Below are 14747 nucleotides of genomic sequence, written 5' to 3'. Positions count from 1 at the left end.
CGGGCGCGCCCCCTGCAGGCAGCTCGCGATGGCCGGCCCCGCTGTCCTGGGTCCTGACAGAGTCCCTCCCTGACCCAAGTCCAGTCAGGCTCCTCTGAACTTTCTTCTCCACTAGGCCCTAAATTTTGGGCTTCCGTGTTCATCTCCACATTGTCCAGCTTTAGCACAAATCCTGCGAATTTGGTTTGGCCCCATCCTCGATATCCAATCACCTTCGAAACTGATGGGGGTCCTCATCCTTCACCACCTGCCCCCCAGGTGATATCTGACCACCCAGCAAGAATCCTGTAAGGTCGGTTAAGCCAGAATCCCCCCTTACCCCTGATGTTTCCTCTTAATATTTCCATCCACCAACCCCCAACCTGCTCCTCGGTTCTAAATTTCCACTTTTCTGTTGTATTAGGAGTTGAACCCAATCTCTCCCCACCGCAGAAGCCCACTGGAGTAGCCCCACTGTAGAATAAAGTCTGCTTAATCGTTTTTTAACAAGTGTCATCAAAAATTTTAAGAGTATTTTTTCTTTTAACAGTCCCCAAATGTGGTTCCACTTGAAGCTTGCTGGTTGGTCTCTGTTAAAGTGTAGATTCCTGGGTCCCCTGAATCAGAAATTATTAGGATGAGGGGAGGAGGGAAATCTGCATTTTTGAAAGCTCAGGATTCTCGCAGGAGCCAAGTTCAGTGCTCCCTGCTGGGGTCATACACCCCAGGGGAGGAGGCTGCAAGCTGACCCCCTAGAGTTCAGGAAGAGAAATTAAAGCCTCTGTTAACACTTGTTATCTTAAAGTAGGTGTTAACTAATATGTTTACTATTCAAACTGGCAGCCAAGGTGCTCCCTCTGCAATCAGTGTGGTTCCACAAGGCTGCCCAGGTGTCTTCTCTGGTTTGCTTTCAGCCTGATGCTGGGCACAGCAGTTTACAGGTGGAGTCGGCATCTAGCTTTGGTTAAAATCACAATCACAACTTAAAGCGGCCTAAAAGAGGCTGGCAAAGAAATCCCCAGGTCACAGACACAACTAAAAATGCAAGCACATGCAGTCACAGGTGCATCTTCTACCGCATTTTGAGGCAAAAGGATGATCAGAACTGAGTCTGCCCCCAAAATGCGAAACTGTCAAGACAGCCATTTGAAATGTGAGTTACAAAAAATCAGCTAATAATAGATCGATTACTCTCCTCATCCTAGAGGTGCAGGTAGGGGAGCTTGACCCCAAGTTTGGAGATCCGACTCCAGAGCCAGGAACTCTCCCTTTTACCTGTGTGGTACCTTTGGCTTCTCCAAAGCACATTCACCTCTCTTCTTGAATATGCATCCTTAATCCTAAGGATATAGGCTGGCCCAGGAAAGTGTGTCAATCCAGTTTTAAGGAGGTAAATCACTGGTTTCAAGTCAGAAAACCAACCAGCCCAGGATCAAGGTCATCTAGCTGCCAGTTAAACCTGGGCTCTGACTCCAGCTTCTGGAGGGCAAACCACATGGGCAAAATCTGCCCTCTCTCTGGTTCCACGAAGGCACTGGGGCCACTGACCTCCAGGATCTTCTGCTTTCACAGCCTGTGAGCCAGGGCAAACCCAACTCTAATTGGCGGAGGTGCATCGTTTTGTTTTATGAATAAAGGAACAGAGGATACTTGCTATTACTAAAACCACTCCTTCCATATTCGTGTCCTTAAAACATCTTCCCACAGCCAGCTGAAAAATGAAGTCTGAGGAGCAGGAAACCTGTGTGTCTGCACAAAAATCTTTCTGTTTAAAAGGTGAGAAGCCCAAGCAGGGATGAACCTGAGCTGTGGGCTTTGGATGGGTTGGAGTCAAGTCCGGAGCGTTTTCAGTGCTACACGCAGGGGGCCGAAGGCCTTGGAGCAGAAGTGGGCAGGCAGGCAGACAGGTCTCGAGACAGTGAGTGAGGAAATGCACCAAGGCTCTCACCAGAGCCAGGGCCCATGCCCGCACTGGGCACGCAGGTTTGGTGGCCTGAGGCTGGACTAGCTCAATCGTCTCCTAGCTGCACTCACCCAAGGTAATGGAAGAGTCTTGCTGGGGTCTTGGGTAGATGCGAGCAGGTGTTGTGAAGGAGAGGTAAGCCTAAGTTTTGACATGCTTTATTGGAGGATGACGGCTCATCCTGCAGGGGTGAGGGTGGGACAGGGAGGACCGCCGGGATGAGGGCATGCTGACAAGCACTCAGGATGGAGTAAGGGTTGGGGAGAAACAGGCCAGGAGGAGGCAGGGGTGCCTGCAGCACATAATAAATGTATTTGCTAATTTCAACAGGTCAGAAGTTAATGGTGCTTTGGTTTGTGTCTTTAGGCAGTGTTGTAGAATCCCCCACAATCCCTCCTGGTGGACCCTCAATCTAGCCCTGAGCCAAGCTCAGAACAAGAGGGAGGTGAGTGTCCAGCCTGGAGCATAAGGAAATGAGAGAAAAGACAGCTTCTCAAGTGCTCTTTGTTTCTCCACAATCCTTAAAAACACTGCGGCAAGCTGTGGAGACCGCGTGAGTAGAGAGACTGGGTAATAAGCCAGAAACTGAAAAAACTTGGAAGAAAAGTTAGTCAATGAATTCCCTCACTCCAATAAAACACACGACCACTTTTCAAATGTCCTGAAGCGTCACTGGGAGAGATAAACAAGGTTGTTGTTTCAATGCAGAAGATGGGAACATTTATAAATGGAAAAGTCTTGGTTTTCTTTATTTGAATGGAGGATTACTAGAGTATAAACGGGTAAAAACGTGTAAGTAACTTACTTATTACTAAGTGTCTGGTGTTTTCTGTCATAATTGAGCCATAAAAATACCACCCTTCTTTCCTCCCAACTCCCAGCAGAATGAAGCCAAAGCTATAGTACCAATTTCTTCACGATTTTCCAAAAGTAGGTAGCACTCCAGACCTGCACCCCAGAACTGGGCCAAAGCCCAAAGGGGCTCTACGGTGGCTATTCCAAGCAGCTTGGCAACAAGGCTGCCCCCATCGAGGGTGGGAGGCTGAGACCCAGGCCTGAACTCCCACCACGAGGCCTATGGGCAGAGACTGCCCCCCGGCCTCAGATGCGAATGCAGGTGGGAGGAGGGCAAGCGTTCCTGCTCACCCCATGAGAGCATCTGACTCTTCAAGGTCAGGCAAGGAGCAGAGGGTGGCCTGGGCCAGGCAGTGGACGCGGAGGGAATGGCCTGAACTCTAAGTTCCAGCCCAGCACTCGATCCAGGCTTCTGGCCCTTGACCAGCAGAAGGCGCTGGTGGCGGCCTCCATTCGGCCTCAAGAATGTGAAGTTGAAATCTGGGAGGAGGAACAGTGAAGGGGTACCAGGAAACCACAGCCACAGGATGGAGAGGCCAGGAGAAGCCTCAGACTCTACCCTCATCCCAAGAAGCTCCCAACTCTCAGGGAAGAGAAGGAAGACTACAGACTCCTAGACTTGAACCTGAAGAAACAGGAACAACACAAACCTTAGCCAATGGAGAGGAACAGAGAGGATGTCCTCCAATGGCAAAGCAACAAGCGAACCTCTGGTCAGGCTCAGACTCAGTCCCGTGGCTGGGGAGGTAAGAGCTGGGGAAGGGGACCTGGGCTGACCGTCACAGGGCAAAAGGTGAAGGGAAACACTGCTGCATATACACATTTCAGAAAGAGACACCATGTAACCACAAGAACATTCTTTTAAAAAAAAGGAAAAAAGAAAACTGAGCAAATATATACAAAATACTGTCAATCTCTCCTGGGCCAACAGAGCAGCCGCCGCAATGCTTCTCCTGCTTCCTGAGCTTTCCTCCCGCCGTCTGGAGTGTGCTTCTGGCACAGTCCAGCGTGCTGGTCTCTGGAGAATTTGTGCCACTACTCCATGTGGCACCTGTTCCAGTCCCTGCAGCTGGACAGCACCCTGGGCCTCCAAACTGCCTTTCCCTGAAGATTCCCTGCACTGGCAGGGAGCCGGAAGTAGAGCATCTTCCTGTCTCATCTTTCCCCGACCCCCAGAATAACACTTCCTCCCTGACCGTCCCTCAGGGCGGGTCCCATCAGACTTTGTGGGCCAAGAGGGTGGTCAGCTTGATCTTGCCATCCATGGAGGCAGTGAGACAGGTCCCGCAGTCCATGGCCGTGCTCCAGTCCACAGTGACCACAGGCGCTCGGTGGCCACCTAGGCTCAGGCAGTTCTCCAGAACCTTCTCATCCCCACCCAGCTGCAAGGGGATAGGAGAGAGGAGGAGGTGTGAGCAGACACCTTTCACAAACACATTTCACTTTACCCACCAAACCCCGAGCCTGGGGGCTGCCACCCCAACGTGAGAATGTGCCAGGGCACTCGGGCCCACCTTTCCAGAAAATCTGTTTAATTGTTTGGAGCAGGAAATGCCGCCCCCCCCCCAACTCCGGTTACTCCAATCTTAAGTGGAAAACAAGTCCCTGATAGGCTCTAAAAGGCCGAGAGCTGAATTTATGGGGCAGCAGAAATATGCGCTTAGACTCTAACACAAACCTCACCACTTATCTACTTGATAACACTAGTAAAATAGAACACATTTATAATTCCAAACAACTATACAAAAAAAAGGTACATGAACCAGAGAAGCTCTGACATGAGAATTAAAACAAACAGATAAACGAAGAGACAAAACAAAGTGGACAACTTATATCATGATTTGACAAATCCCACCCTAGGATTTGTCTCAGTCGTGGGTTGTAATGTCCTTGACCCTCGGAACTGCCAATAAAATAATAAATCTATACATGATTAGAGCAACTAAAACAGCCCACATAAAGCACTTACCTGTTTGGGGCATGTTCCCCCAAACCAACACACTTCCCACCCTTTTCCCTATTTCTTAATGTCTTCTATAATAGGTATTATTGCTAAGGAACATGGACAGAAAAGAGGCAGAATCTTGTCAAATGCGCAACTGGACGAGCAGAGAGGACAGGTGTCACACCCTGCCCCCACCCCTGCTCGCTCTCCCTAGGGGGAGAATCAGCCCCTGCGACACAGGGGCCCCGGGCACTGCCCACCTGGGTCAAGGGCTCTCCCACGGCCAATGCGGGCAGGGATGGCAACAGCCACTCAGCCTCGCCCAGGACTCCAGGGAGGAGGCTCCCGGCCCACCAGGACACCCCCAGGTACCTTGTAGATGACGCCCCCTGTGGCGGAACACGTCAGCATGTAATTTCCCTCTGAGTCAAAAGCGAAGAGCCGGCCCCGGGGAACTTGAACCTGCTTGTAGCCGCTGTAACCGGACAGCACGAAGGGGCCTGTGGCGTCCGCAGGGAGGCCGAACTCGGACACCTTCAGGCCGCTCTTGTGGATGTTCCACTGGATGAACTGCAACCACAAAGAACAACCAAAGTGCCCTCTCAGCGGGGGCCGGCCTGAGTGGAGCGGGGACAGTCCCCAGCGCAGAAGTGATGGGTCCACAGGACACCAGGAAAGGAAGTGGGATGACCACCCAGTCTCATCTCTTCCCAACAAAATTGAAGCATTTTTCAGGCCAGAAATTCCAGAAAAATAGTCAGCAGCCTCACATCAGAGTATGCACGTTCTCTCTGGCCTGACCCTGGGAGAGAAGGGTGGGCAACGGCCTGTGCATGGAGTCCTATCTCTGAGGCAGGGGAGTGCTTCAAGCGAGTGCTGCTGTTATTATTAGGGTTAGGACGACTACGACTACTACTACTACTACTATTACTACTACTACTACTACTACTATTACTACTACTACTACTACTACTATTACTACTACTACTACTACTACTACTATTACTACTACTACTACCACTACTACTACTACTACTACTACTACTATTATTAGGGTTAAAATCCAACTAGATTTTCCTGACATAGGAACAAAGTAGAAAGGACAAATTCCAAATATATTTCCAGTTTCTCAGCAGTGCAATCAACCGGAACATGAGCAGTCAGTTATAAACTTAGCTTCATGCACTGTAGAGTGTGTCATCCTTTAGCCTACCCCAAAGACGGGCCTCTTGGGGGTGACTACCTGTTAATTGAGAATCCTACCCAAATAAGTAGGAAGCCAAACTTTAATTTAAAAGTCCCTTCTCATACTTTTCAAATGAAGAATTTATTTTGTAATTACTGTTTTCAAATGGATAATACAGATAAATAGCATAAAATCCAAAACGTATACATGAAAAGCAAGTCTTTCTCCCACCTCTGCATAGCCCCACCCTCACCCCCAGCCTCAGCTCCCTTTCCAAACATCCTTCCAGAAGGACTCTACAAGGGGCACTTATTTTTACTTTTTTCCCCACCTTCCTCTTTACATTTCTTGACTCTGCTCAAGCCTATAAAACACCACCTCTGGGAAGCTGTCCCCAGACCCCTGGCAAACTCCACACATCCACGCTGTGACCGCCCAATGACCAAGCTCAACAAGGGACATCCCAGCCCCAAACCCAGACCCCACTGCTTCGTGCGCACTGGGATGAGTCATTTTTGCTAAAACAAGGAGAGAGAAGGATATTTTTTTCATAAGAATAGCCCGCTCCCAGTGAACTCATTTAAATCTCACAAAGATCCTATGAGATCGATTTCTATTATTTTCCCTATTTTACCGATGACAACACTGAGGCAGGGAGAGGCCCAAAGTCACAGAGCTAATAAACGGCATGGCCAGGATTTAAACCCGGCCCATGATGCTGTGCTCTCTAGACTCTCAGAGCCGGAGGCAGGGGCGCACCTGCCCTAAGCCCCGCCGCGCCTACCTTCCCGTCCTCGCCGATGCTGTACACGGCGTTCTCATCGTAGCTGAACTCCACGGAGCAGACCTCCCCGCAGTGGGCCTTCCAGCTCATGGCGCACTCGTGCTGCTGCATGTCTGGGGCAAGGAGACACCACTAAGATTCCCGCCGGGCCCGGGGAGGCATCAGCCAGGGCGGGAAGCACCGCCTGCCCTCCGCCCAGCGGGTGGGAGCTGCTCCCATGGCGGACGGCCCCACGGGGCTGGCCCCTGCTGAAGCAGGGTCACTGGGCGCCTCCGTTTGCTAATTCTCTACTCCGCTGTTTCTAGTCTTCTTATCTTATCTTAAATAGAAGCGTCTTTTATTGGGGCTACAGAGAGGTTCAGGAATCCCTAGGCAGAGCAGAGCCTGGAGGCATCTGGGGAGTCCTTCTTAAGAGGCCTCTGTAACGTCCCACTAGGGGGGTCTGATGAACATGCAGTCCCTAGTCCCACCTCCAGCCCTGACTCTGGTTCTCCTGGGACATGCCTGGCATGGGCATCTTTAAACGGCACGCCAGATGATTCTGAGGTACACTGTTCCAACACTTTGCCGTGAAGAGTGAACAAGACGCACCAAGGGGACGGGACGGCATCATTCTCCCATGTCCTCTCGGCTCTCTTGGGCCATGAGGATGCAGATGGAACAGCTCAAGACTGACCGAAGGACCGCAAAGCCCACCCTCCCTCTCACGCCCGCTGATGCAGATCAGCCACAGCGTGATTACAGGGGTCTGAAGACAGCAGACTCTGACCACGGTTAAGTTCTATTGAGAGCACCCTGAACTGGGGCTTTGCCTCCGGTCCAGCTGGCTAAACCAGCTCTTCCCTGGGACAGCCAAGGAGGGCCCAGGAGCGCCATGAGCACACCTGCTTACCGAACAGCCGGATAACACCGTCGGCCGCCCCTGTGACCAGGAGGTTCCCATTGTGATTGAAAGCTGTGCAGTTGATAGCAATGGGTTCTGGATCCAGGGAGAACTGGAGCTAGGGACAAAAACAGACAAAAACTAAATGTAAGAGAATAACAAACCAAAATTCAAGACAAATTCCATCTGAAAGGGGAAGGAGTCTGAGATTAGGGAGGCTCCTAGCAATGTGCCACCTTTAAACCGTGGCGGCATATATGTGCCCATTTTATGGCTTTTCTTCCCTTTATACCACATCCCCATGATTTTAATATTCTTTTGTATGTACTCAATATTTATTTAAAAATTATAAATAACAGGGAAACGTAAAATTACAAACCACAAATAAATGACTTAGAGAAAAATAACCAGATTAAGGAGCTAATTAAACTGGGCTGTGTGAGGGAAAACATCTAACAGATGCTGGAGGGCAGACGTCTGCCAGATAGCATGTGGCAAGAACCTACAGAGGGGACAGCGGGCAGGAAGGGCCTGTGGCTCAGGATGAGGAAGACAGGAAGTACCAGGGGTCTGGAGCAGTGTGGAAGGGCAGAGCGCACAGGGTCATGAGGGAATGTGGATGGGACACCTGGAAAAGCAGGAAGGAATGTGACATGCTACGGTGGGTGTCTGCCCATCCCCCCGGCGGTGGTGGGGAGGCCGGGTGGAGGCCGCAGCAGGAGGGTCCCGCAGCTGCCCAGCTGAGGGGCACTAGAGGGCGGGCCTCAGTGTGTCCCTGGAAATGCAGAGAAGTGGTCAGGCTGCAAACACATTCTGGAAGTAGAACTGACCATGTCTGCTCATGAATTGACTGTACAGCGTGAGGAAGAAGCATGGGCCCAGAAAAGCACCCAGTTTCTAAGTGAGACACATTTGCCAAGATGAGAACTAGAGAGGAGGATCAGACATAGCAGGGCATAGCATGGCGGTCAAGAATTCAGGTGTGGCCCCGATAGGCTTGAGATGCCTGTGAGACTTCCAAATGGGAATGAACACCATTTATACAGGCGGATGCAGTTAAGGTGCAAACTGAGCACCTGGGACACAGCCCACCTATAAGGTAGGGACCTTTCAAGTGTCCAGTAACATCGGGAAAATATCTCAACATAAAGGCCGCAGCACTCTTGAGCACCAAAACTAGTTTTAATAAGAAACATCGCTGTCCTTTAAACAGGTGAGTTTAAACATCATTTACCCTCTCCGGGGCTGAGGGTCACAGCTGCACCTATTACCGTTCTGGGTGGGGACAGGCCCTCAGTTCCTGATTCCTCATGGAATCATCGGCTTTCACAGGGCTGTCACTGAAAAGTATGTATGTGTCCTCACTACCTCTAGCTGTTGCCCTAACTTTTATACAATTCTAAGTTAACAGGGAGTCAGAAGGAGACTTGAGCTGTTTCCTAATAGATCCTTGAATGCATAACACTAAGTGAAAGAAGCCAATCTGAAAAGGCTGTAGGATTTCAACTTTATGACACCCTGGAAAACTATGGAGATAATATACAGACACATAGTTGCCAGGGGTTGGGGGGGTGAGCAGGTGAAGCACAGACGATTTTTACACAGTGACAATACCCTGTATGATTCCATAATGGCGGATACATGTCATTATTTATTTGTCCAAACCCACAGAATGTACAACACTAAGACTGAACCCTAATGTAAACTACGGACTTTGGGTGATTATGACATGTCACTGTAGGTGCTTCAGTCATAACAAATGGGCCACTCTGGGGGGGAATGCTGATAATACAAGAGGGCATGCCTATGTGAGAGCAGGGTGGAGGGGTATATGGGTACCGTAAACTATGGACTTTGGGTGATTATGACATGTCACCGTAGGTGCTTCAGTCATAACAAATGGGCCACTCGGGGGGGGGGAATGCTGATAATACAAGAGGGCATGCCTGTGTGAGAGCAGGGTGGAGGGGTTTGTGGGTATGTGGGAAATCCCTGTACCTTCCTCTCAATTTTGCTATGAACCTAAAACTGCTCCCAAAAAGATCTTTAAATATTAAAAAAATTAAATTAAAAAAATATTTAAATAAGCCACAAGGGCCCCCTAGTAGGCTATGTGACTTCTAAACTTGGGGCATACTTCTGAATGACTTAAGTTGCTAGCAATCTACCCAATGAAGTATTACTACTTTTCAATACTTAAACTTTGAAATTTCCTCACAAATAAGAATCAGGAGACCCAAGCGAACAGAGGGAAGAGACTCAGAACCAGAGGGGAGCGTAGGCCGTGTGCCCTCCCGGGAGTGTGACCAGCCCCAGGAGACCCACGGGGCAGGGCCCGAACCTGCTGCTTCATGGTTTTCGTGTCCCACAGCAGCAGCCTGCCAGGAACTTGATTCGTGCCCTTGCTGCCGATGTCCGGTGCCGAGAAGTCCACCTGGGAGGGGAGGCTCGGAGCTGCGGCCGAACAGACGAAAGAGGCCCCGTTGGGGCTGCACGCGAGAGACAGGATTCTGCAACACACGTGGGGCTGGGTCAGCGCTCCGCCAGAGGGAGGGGAGCCTCGCTGTGAGGCGGGGGTCCTGCTACAGGAGACGGGGCACAGGGCTCAGCGAGGGACCAGGCTCCGCAGAGCACGGCGAGGGGGCGGCCCGCAGCTCACCTGGGCATGTCATCGTTGATGTTGATTTCGCAGAGGTTCTTCTTGGCTTCTGTGTCATAAAGGCGCACTGTCCCCACACCGCTGCCCAGTAAGAGCTGGAATGAGAAGGGGCAGGTGAGAAGAACAGCACGAGTCAGGATGGTCAGGGAGGACCAGTGTGGGGGCTGGGCCCAGTCCTGTGAGGCACGGGTCTGGGCGGGCTGCAGGGGTGAGTGCCCCTCTACTTATCCAGGTGGTTCAGGTAAAATCTGTCTAAAATGGACCTCATCTAGCAATCAGATAAAGACATCAGAGCTGACCTTGAACAGAAGTAAAAACACAAAAGCAACCTGTGGCTGGGAAGGAGACATCACCTCAGATATACCTGGAAATGTTCTGGCTGATTAAATGAGACCCTCTGTTCTTTCCTCCTTCTCTTTAAGTTTTAAATCCCAGCTATTTCAACCCTTCCTTCTTGCTCCTGATCTACCCGCCATCACCTCCTTGGGTCCCGGTCCTGGCCCGATGGTCATGGGTATTTCAACCCTTCCTTCTTGCTCCTGATCTACCCGCCATCACCTCCTTGGGTCCCGGTCCTGGCCCGAGCTGGTCATGGGGTCTGGGCGACTGTCACATTTATGTGTTCTGGGGACAGCTCTGGCTCCGGGCCTGTAAAGGCCTCCAGAAAAAAAACAGACGAAACTATCCTTGCCTTCAAGAACTTGTGATTTATTTGGTGAAAAGCTTCAAAGATAATAACAAATACGACCAGAAGGAAGCACCAGAAGCAGGTCTGAGAGTATCCCCCGGGAATACTACCTGTATTACTACCTCAGCACTCACTTGGCAAATTAACACCGGCCCAGGGTACACGCCGAGACCCTAGTGCCATAAGGATAGTGTCTGCAGTTGTCAAAATTATCAAAAAACAAGGCTTGCCCCTGGGCTACCTGCTATGATCCCCTTGAAATGGAATACGACGAAAGAAAAAACTACAAATCAAGTTTGCCTCCTGAACTACAAAGCCTCGATCAAATACTAAAGTCCAGAAGGAAAAAGAACACTGATTATTCCCGGAGGCAATCAGACCCGTGTGAACCACAAACCGGCACCAGCCCCCACCAGCCTCAGCTGCTCCCCTTGGGCTTAACACAGGGAGGGGTCCTAGTGGCAAGAGGGAGCAGCGGAGAATATTTGTGGAGGGGTGCCAAAAATGTGGACAGATGACAGGAGCTGACGGAGGAGAGCAGGAAGTCAACCAGCCTCTCCACACCGGCAGAAGGCAAACCGAGCCAGACCACTACAGACAGGAAGGAGCCCTCCGCCGCCTGACTGGACAGTGTTCTCCAGGGCCCACTGCAGTCTCATTTCAACCTTTGTTAATCCAGCGACCTCCCTGCTGCCCCCAAATAGGAGCGTTCAGGGACAGTCCTGGATGTGTGGTCCCTGAATCCCCAGTGAGAGAGAGAGGGAGAGGGTCTGGCTTGGCTGCCCCGTCCCAGCCTGTGGTGCCTGACCGCTGGTGGAGGGCCCTGGGAAATTCTTCCTAGCCCACAGAGCGGGCAACGAGGCAAGATGTCACTCACCAGCCTGTCCCTCTTGGTAGCCCACTCCAAAGAGAGCAGCGGCGACTTGGAAATGGAGGACGCTTTGGTCTGCATGATGGGGTTGAAGGACCACACTTTGATGACCCCGTCTACGTCCAGGCTGGCGACCCTCCTCCCTGAGCAGTCCACTCTAACATGAAAGAAAGAGGAAGCTGTTAGCATCTCGCCTCAGTCTTCAGCTAATTCAGATGGCTGCTTTCCTGACTTTCCGACCATTTTAAAAAATAATCCCAAAATGCCTACACTCTAATGATGGGTGTGGACTATTCCTAGAAATTTTCATTCATCCATTTGTCCAAGAACTACTTAGGAAGCACCTATTACATGCTGAGTGAGCTCTGCGGCAAACACTGGGCAGAGCAGTAGGCAAGAGGTGCTCAGCCCTGATCTTGGACACTCGGCCCCGGCCTCAGACACTCGGCCTTGACCTCGGACACTTGCAGTCTGCAGACTGAGAGCCTCCTGCCCCTCCGCTCCGGAGCCCGTCAGGCCCGACTGGCCCCTGAACACCGCTCCATGAGGGTTTTTTCACGAAAGGCCATGTTTTTAGCATGAGTAAGTAAAAATCTGTAAGTCGTAAATATTGACCCAAAAGTACCAACATAAAGCAAATTAAAATTGAGTGAGTTTTAGGGAGTTCAAATAAACGGTAACTGTTACTAAAACTCAGAGTCCCACGGTTAGAAGGACAGAGAGGCTAACGGGGCCAACAGCAGCTCTGAGCAGCACTCGTCCCCACTCCCCGATGGCAGCCCACCTCTGACTCTTGAGGTGACCACAGTCCCCTGGGGACCAGCCCACTTCTTGCACATCCGGCCTGGCGCACCTTCACACTCAGCCTGAAAACCCAGGCTTCCTGGGGAGACGGCCGCCACTGGTCAGCACCTTCCGTGGCTGGGCCTCGCCCCCAACCCGAACCCACCTGCAGTGCATGATGGACGAGTGGTGCTCCCCGTACTCCTCCTGCCCCAGCACAAGGAACGGCTGCTCGGGCCGGACCCCTCCACCCTCAGGGCCTGCGGCAGCCCGCGTCAGCGCCTCCAGCGCCTCCACGTGGAGCTCTGGGCAGGACTCCACCTCCGGGCCACTAGCTTCGGCCTTCTTCTCTGCACACTGGGCCAAAGGAAGTGGGGACAAATCAGCTGTGACAGGTCTGCACTGGGCCCAGCCACTCACCACATCCGGGGACACACTGCAGAACACCTAGGTGTGGCCGAAGCACACTGAGGGAGGTCTAGAAGGAGTGCTGGACTACGAGAGCGACACCCCGCTCACCCAGGATAGGGGGAACCTGCTCCACTGACGGCCCCTTCCTGGAGACCTTGCCCCTCTCACAGGCCTGGCCCAGGGACTAGTGGGCCATGGGTACCCCCTCCCTGTCACAGCTGACGGGATTAAGGACACGCACTGCCTTGATAGGCCAGGCCTAGGATAACAAAACTCAGCTAGTGTGCCAGGCACTGTGTGAATATGACTGAATCTCTCAATCCTCCCCAAACTCATCTGAGATCCTATTATTAACCCTGTTTTATAGCTGTGGAAACTAAGACTGAAAGCAGAAATTAAATAATTTGCCCAAGGTCAAGAGCTGGTAAGGGTGGCACTTGGGTGTGAAGTGAGGTCAGTCGGAGGTGAGCCTGGCCCCTCACCAGTACGCCAGCACGCCCACCAGCACCCCCTCCAAGGAAGTGGGGACCGAGAGACTGAGGCCACTAGCCAGGCATGGAGACCCAAGGACAGCAGCAGAGCCAGAGCAAGGCCAGGAGCTGGAGTGTACCACCCAATACACCCTGCCACCCCCGGGGTCCACAGCTGCCCAGTCTCCGCACTAAGTGTTGGCCGCCACACTTACCCCGCTCACCCAGACATCAGTTAGGCCAGGGGGCATCAGCCAGGGCGTGCTGCCACCCCTGCGGCTCCTGAGGCTCCCTAAGCCCTACTCAGGGTCACAGGAGGAGCAGTTCTACAGTAAAATCGTAACAACAACAACGACAGAGGAAGCGAGACCTCCGCACTCAGAGAGGCGCCTGATGGCAGTGGCCGAGCTCAGGTTTGTCTTGAATCCTACGAGACTGCATTCTAGTATCATCGAATGGGCACTAGGACATGGCTGGGAATCAGCAGCAATGCCTTTAAAATAGGCGAGCAGCTCCAATTAGGAGATAAATGGTCAAGAAGTAACAGGCAAGAAACGCAGACAGTAAATCCCTTGGGTTTTTGCCTTCCGTCCGGTGTATGTGACGGAAGTGGAGGCAGCTTATACTACCAGGACAAGCAGACCGTGACTCATGCCCAGCAGTGGGGGGTGGGAGGAGGGGTCCCAGGGCTAAGCGTGGCAAGGGCCTGGGTCACAGCATGACACTGGGGACACGTGGCCCTCGGGGCAGCAACTCCAGGGGGTGGGCCTCGGGTGCAGGAGAAAAGGACCCTGTGATCAAGCAAGCCTGGGAGACTCTGGGTTACACCAAGGGAAACAGGTCTTTGTCCCAACGAGTCTGACGGACCGTGACATGCTAATGTTAACATGCAGAGTTAACCTAAGGGAGGACGCATTATGCAAGGGTTCCCAAATCAATTTGATCACAGAACTCATCTTGTGGGGACATTTCCAGTCGGCATTCAATGACCTCTATTTAGAAAAATGCTATCGGGAAGACGGACCACCGAAGAGCCAGGCAGAATATGAACAAAACACCCAAAGTGCAAGCGATTAAACTCAGGCAAAACCATGCTCTAGAGTAGCAGAAATCAAGGGAGGCAAGGGTGGGCCCTGCACCATCCCACCACCGTCCAGGGCCCCCCACAGCAGCCATGCGCATGTCCCCACACGCATGCGTGGGAGGCGGAGACAGCCATACCTGCAGAGTCAGAGATAACAGCTCCTTCCTTTCCTTGCCGTGATCCTGC

At 51.9% G+C, this 14747-nt stretch overlaps 1 protein-coding gene across 1 annotated transcript in view; it reads right to left on the bottom strand.

The window, feature by feature from the left end:
* Positions 1 to 2668: 2668 nt before the first annotated feature.
* The window catches only part of WDR91 (WD repeat domain 91), a 25796-nt gene continuing 13717 nt past the window's right edge, over positions 2669 to 14747 (bottom strand). The window contains exons 8-16 of the mRNA XM_025045854.1: positions 14699 to 14743; positions 12763 to 12953; positions 11820 to 11970; positions 10255 to 10349; positions 9937 to 10105; positions 7605 to 7713; positions 6713 to 6825; positions 5115 to 5312; positions 2669 to 4179 (exon numbers count right to left, since the gene is read on the bottom strand). Of these exons, the coding sequence (XP_024901622.1) occupies positions 4015 to 4179; positions 5115 to 5312; positions 6713 to 6825; positions 7605 to 7713; positions 9937 to 10105; positions 10255 to 10349; positions 11820 to 11970; positions 12763 to 12953; positions 14699 to 14743 (1236 nt within the window). The 3' untranslated portion in view covers positions 2669 to 4014. The remainder of the gene's footprint in view (positions 4180 to 5114; positions 5313 to 6712; positions 6826 to 7604; positions 7714 to 9936; positions 10106 to 10254; positions 10350 to 11819; positions 11971 to 12762; positions 12954 to 14698; positions 14744 to 14747) is intronic.

This window comes from Pteropus alecto, unplaced genomic scaffold, assembly GCF_000325575.1.
Source record: "Pteropus alecto unplaced genomic scaffold, ASM32557v1 scaffold22, whole genome shotgun sequence".
NCBI classification, from domain to species: Eukaryota; Metazoa; Chordata; class Mammalia; order Chiroptera; family Pteropodidae; genus Pteropus; species Pteropus alecto.
This window is presented reverse-complemented; position numbering and strand designations above follow the sequence as displayed.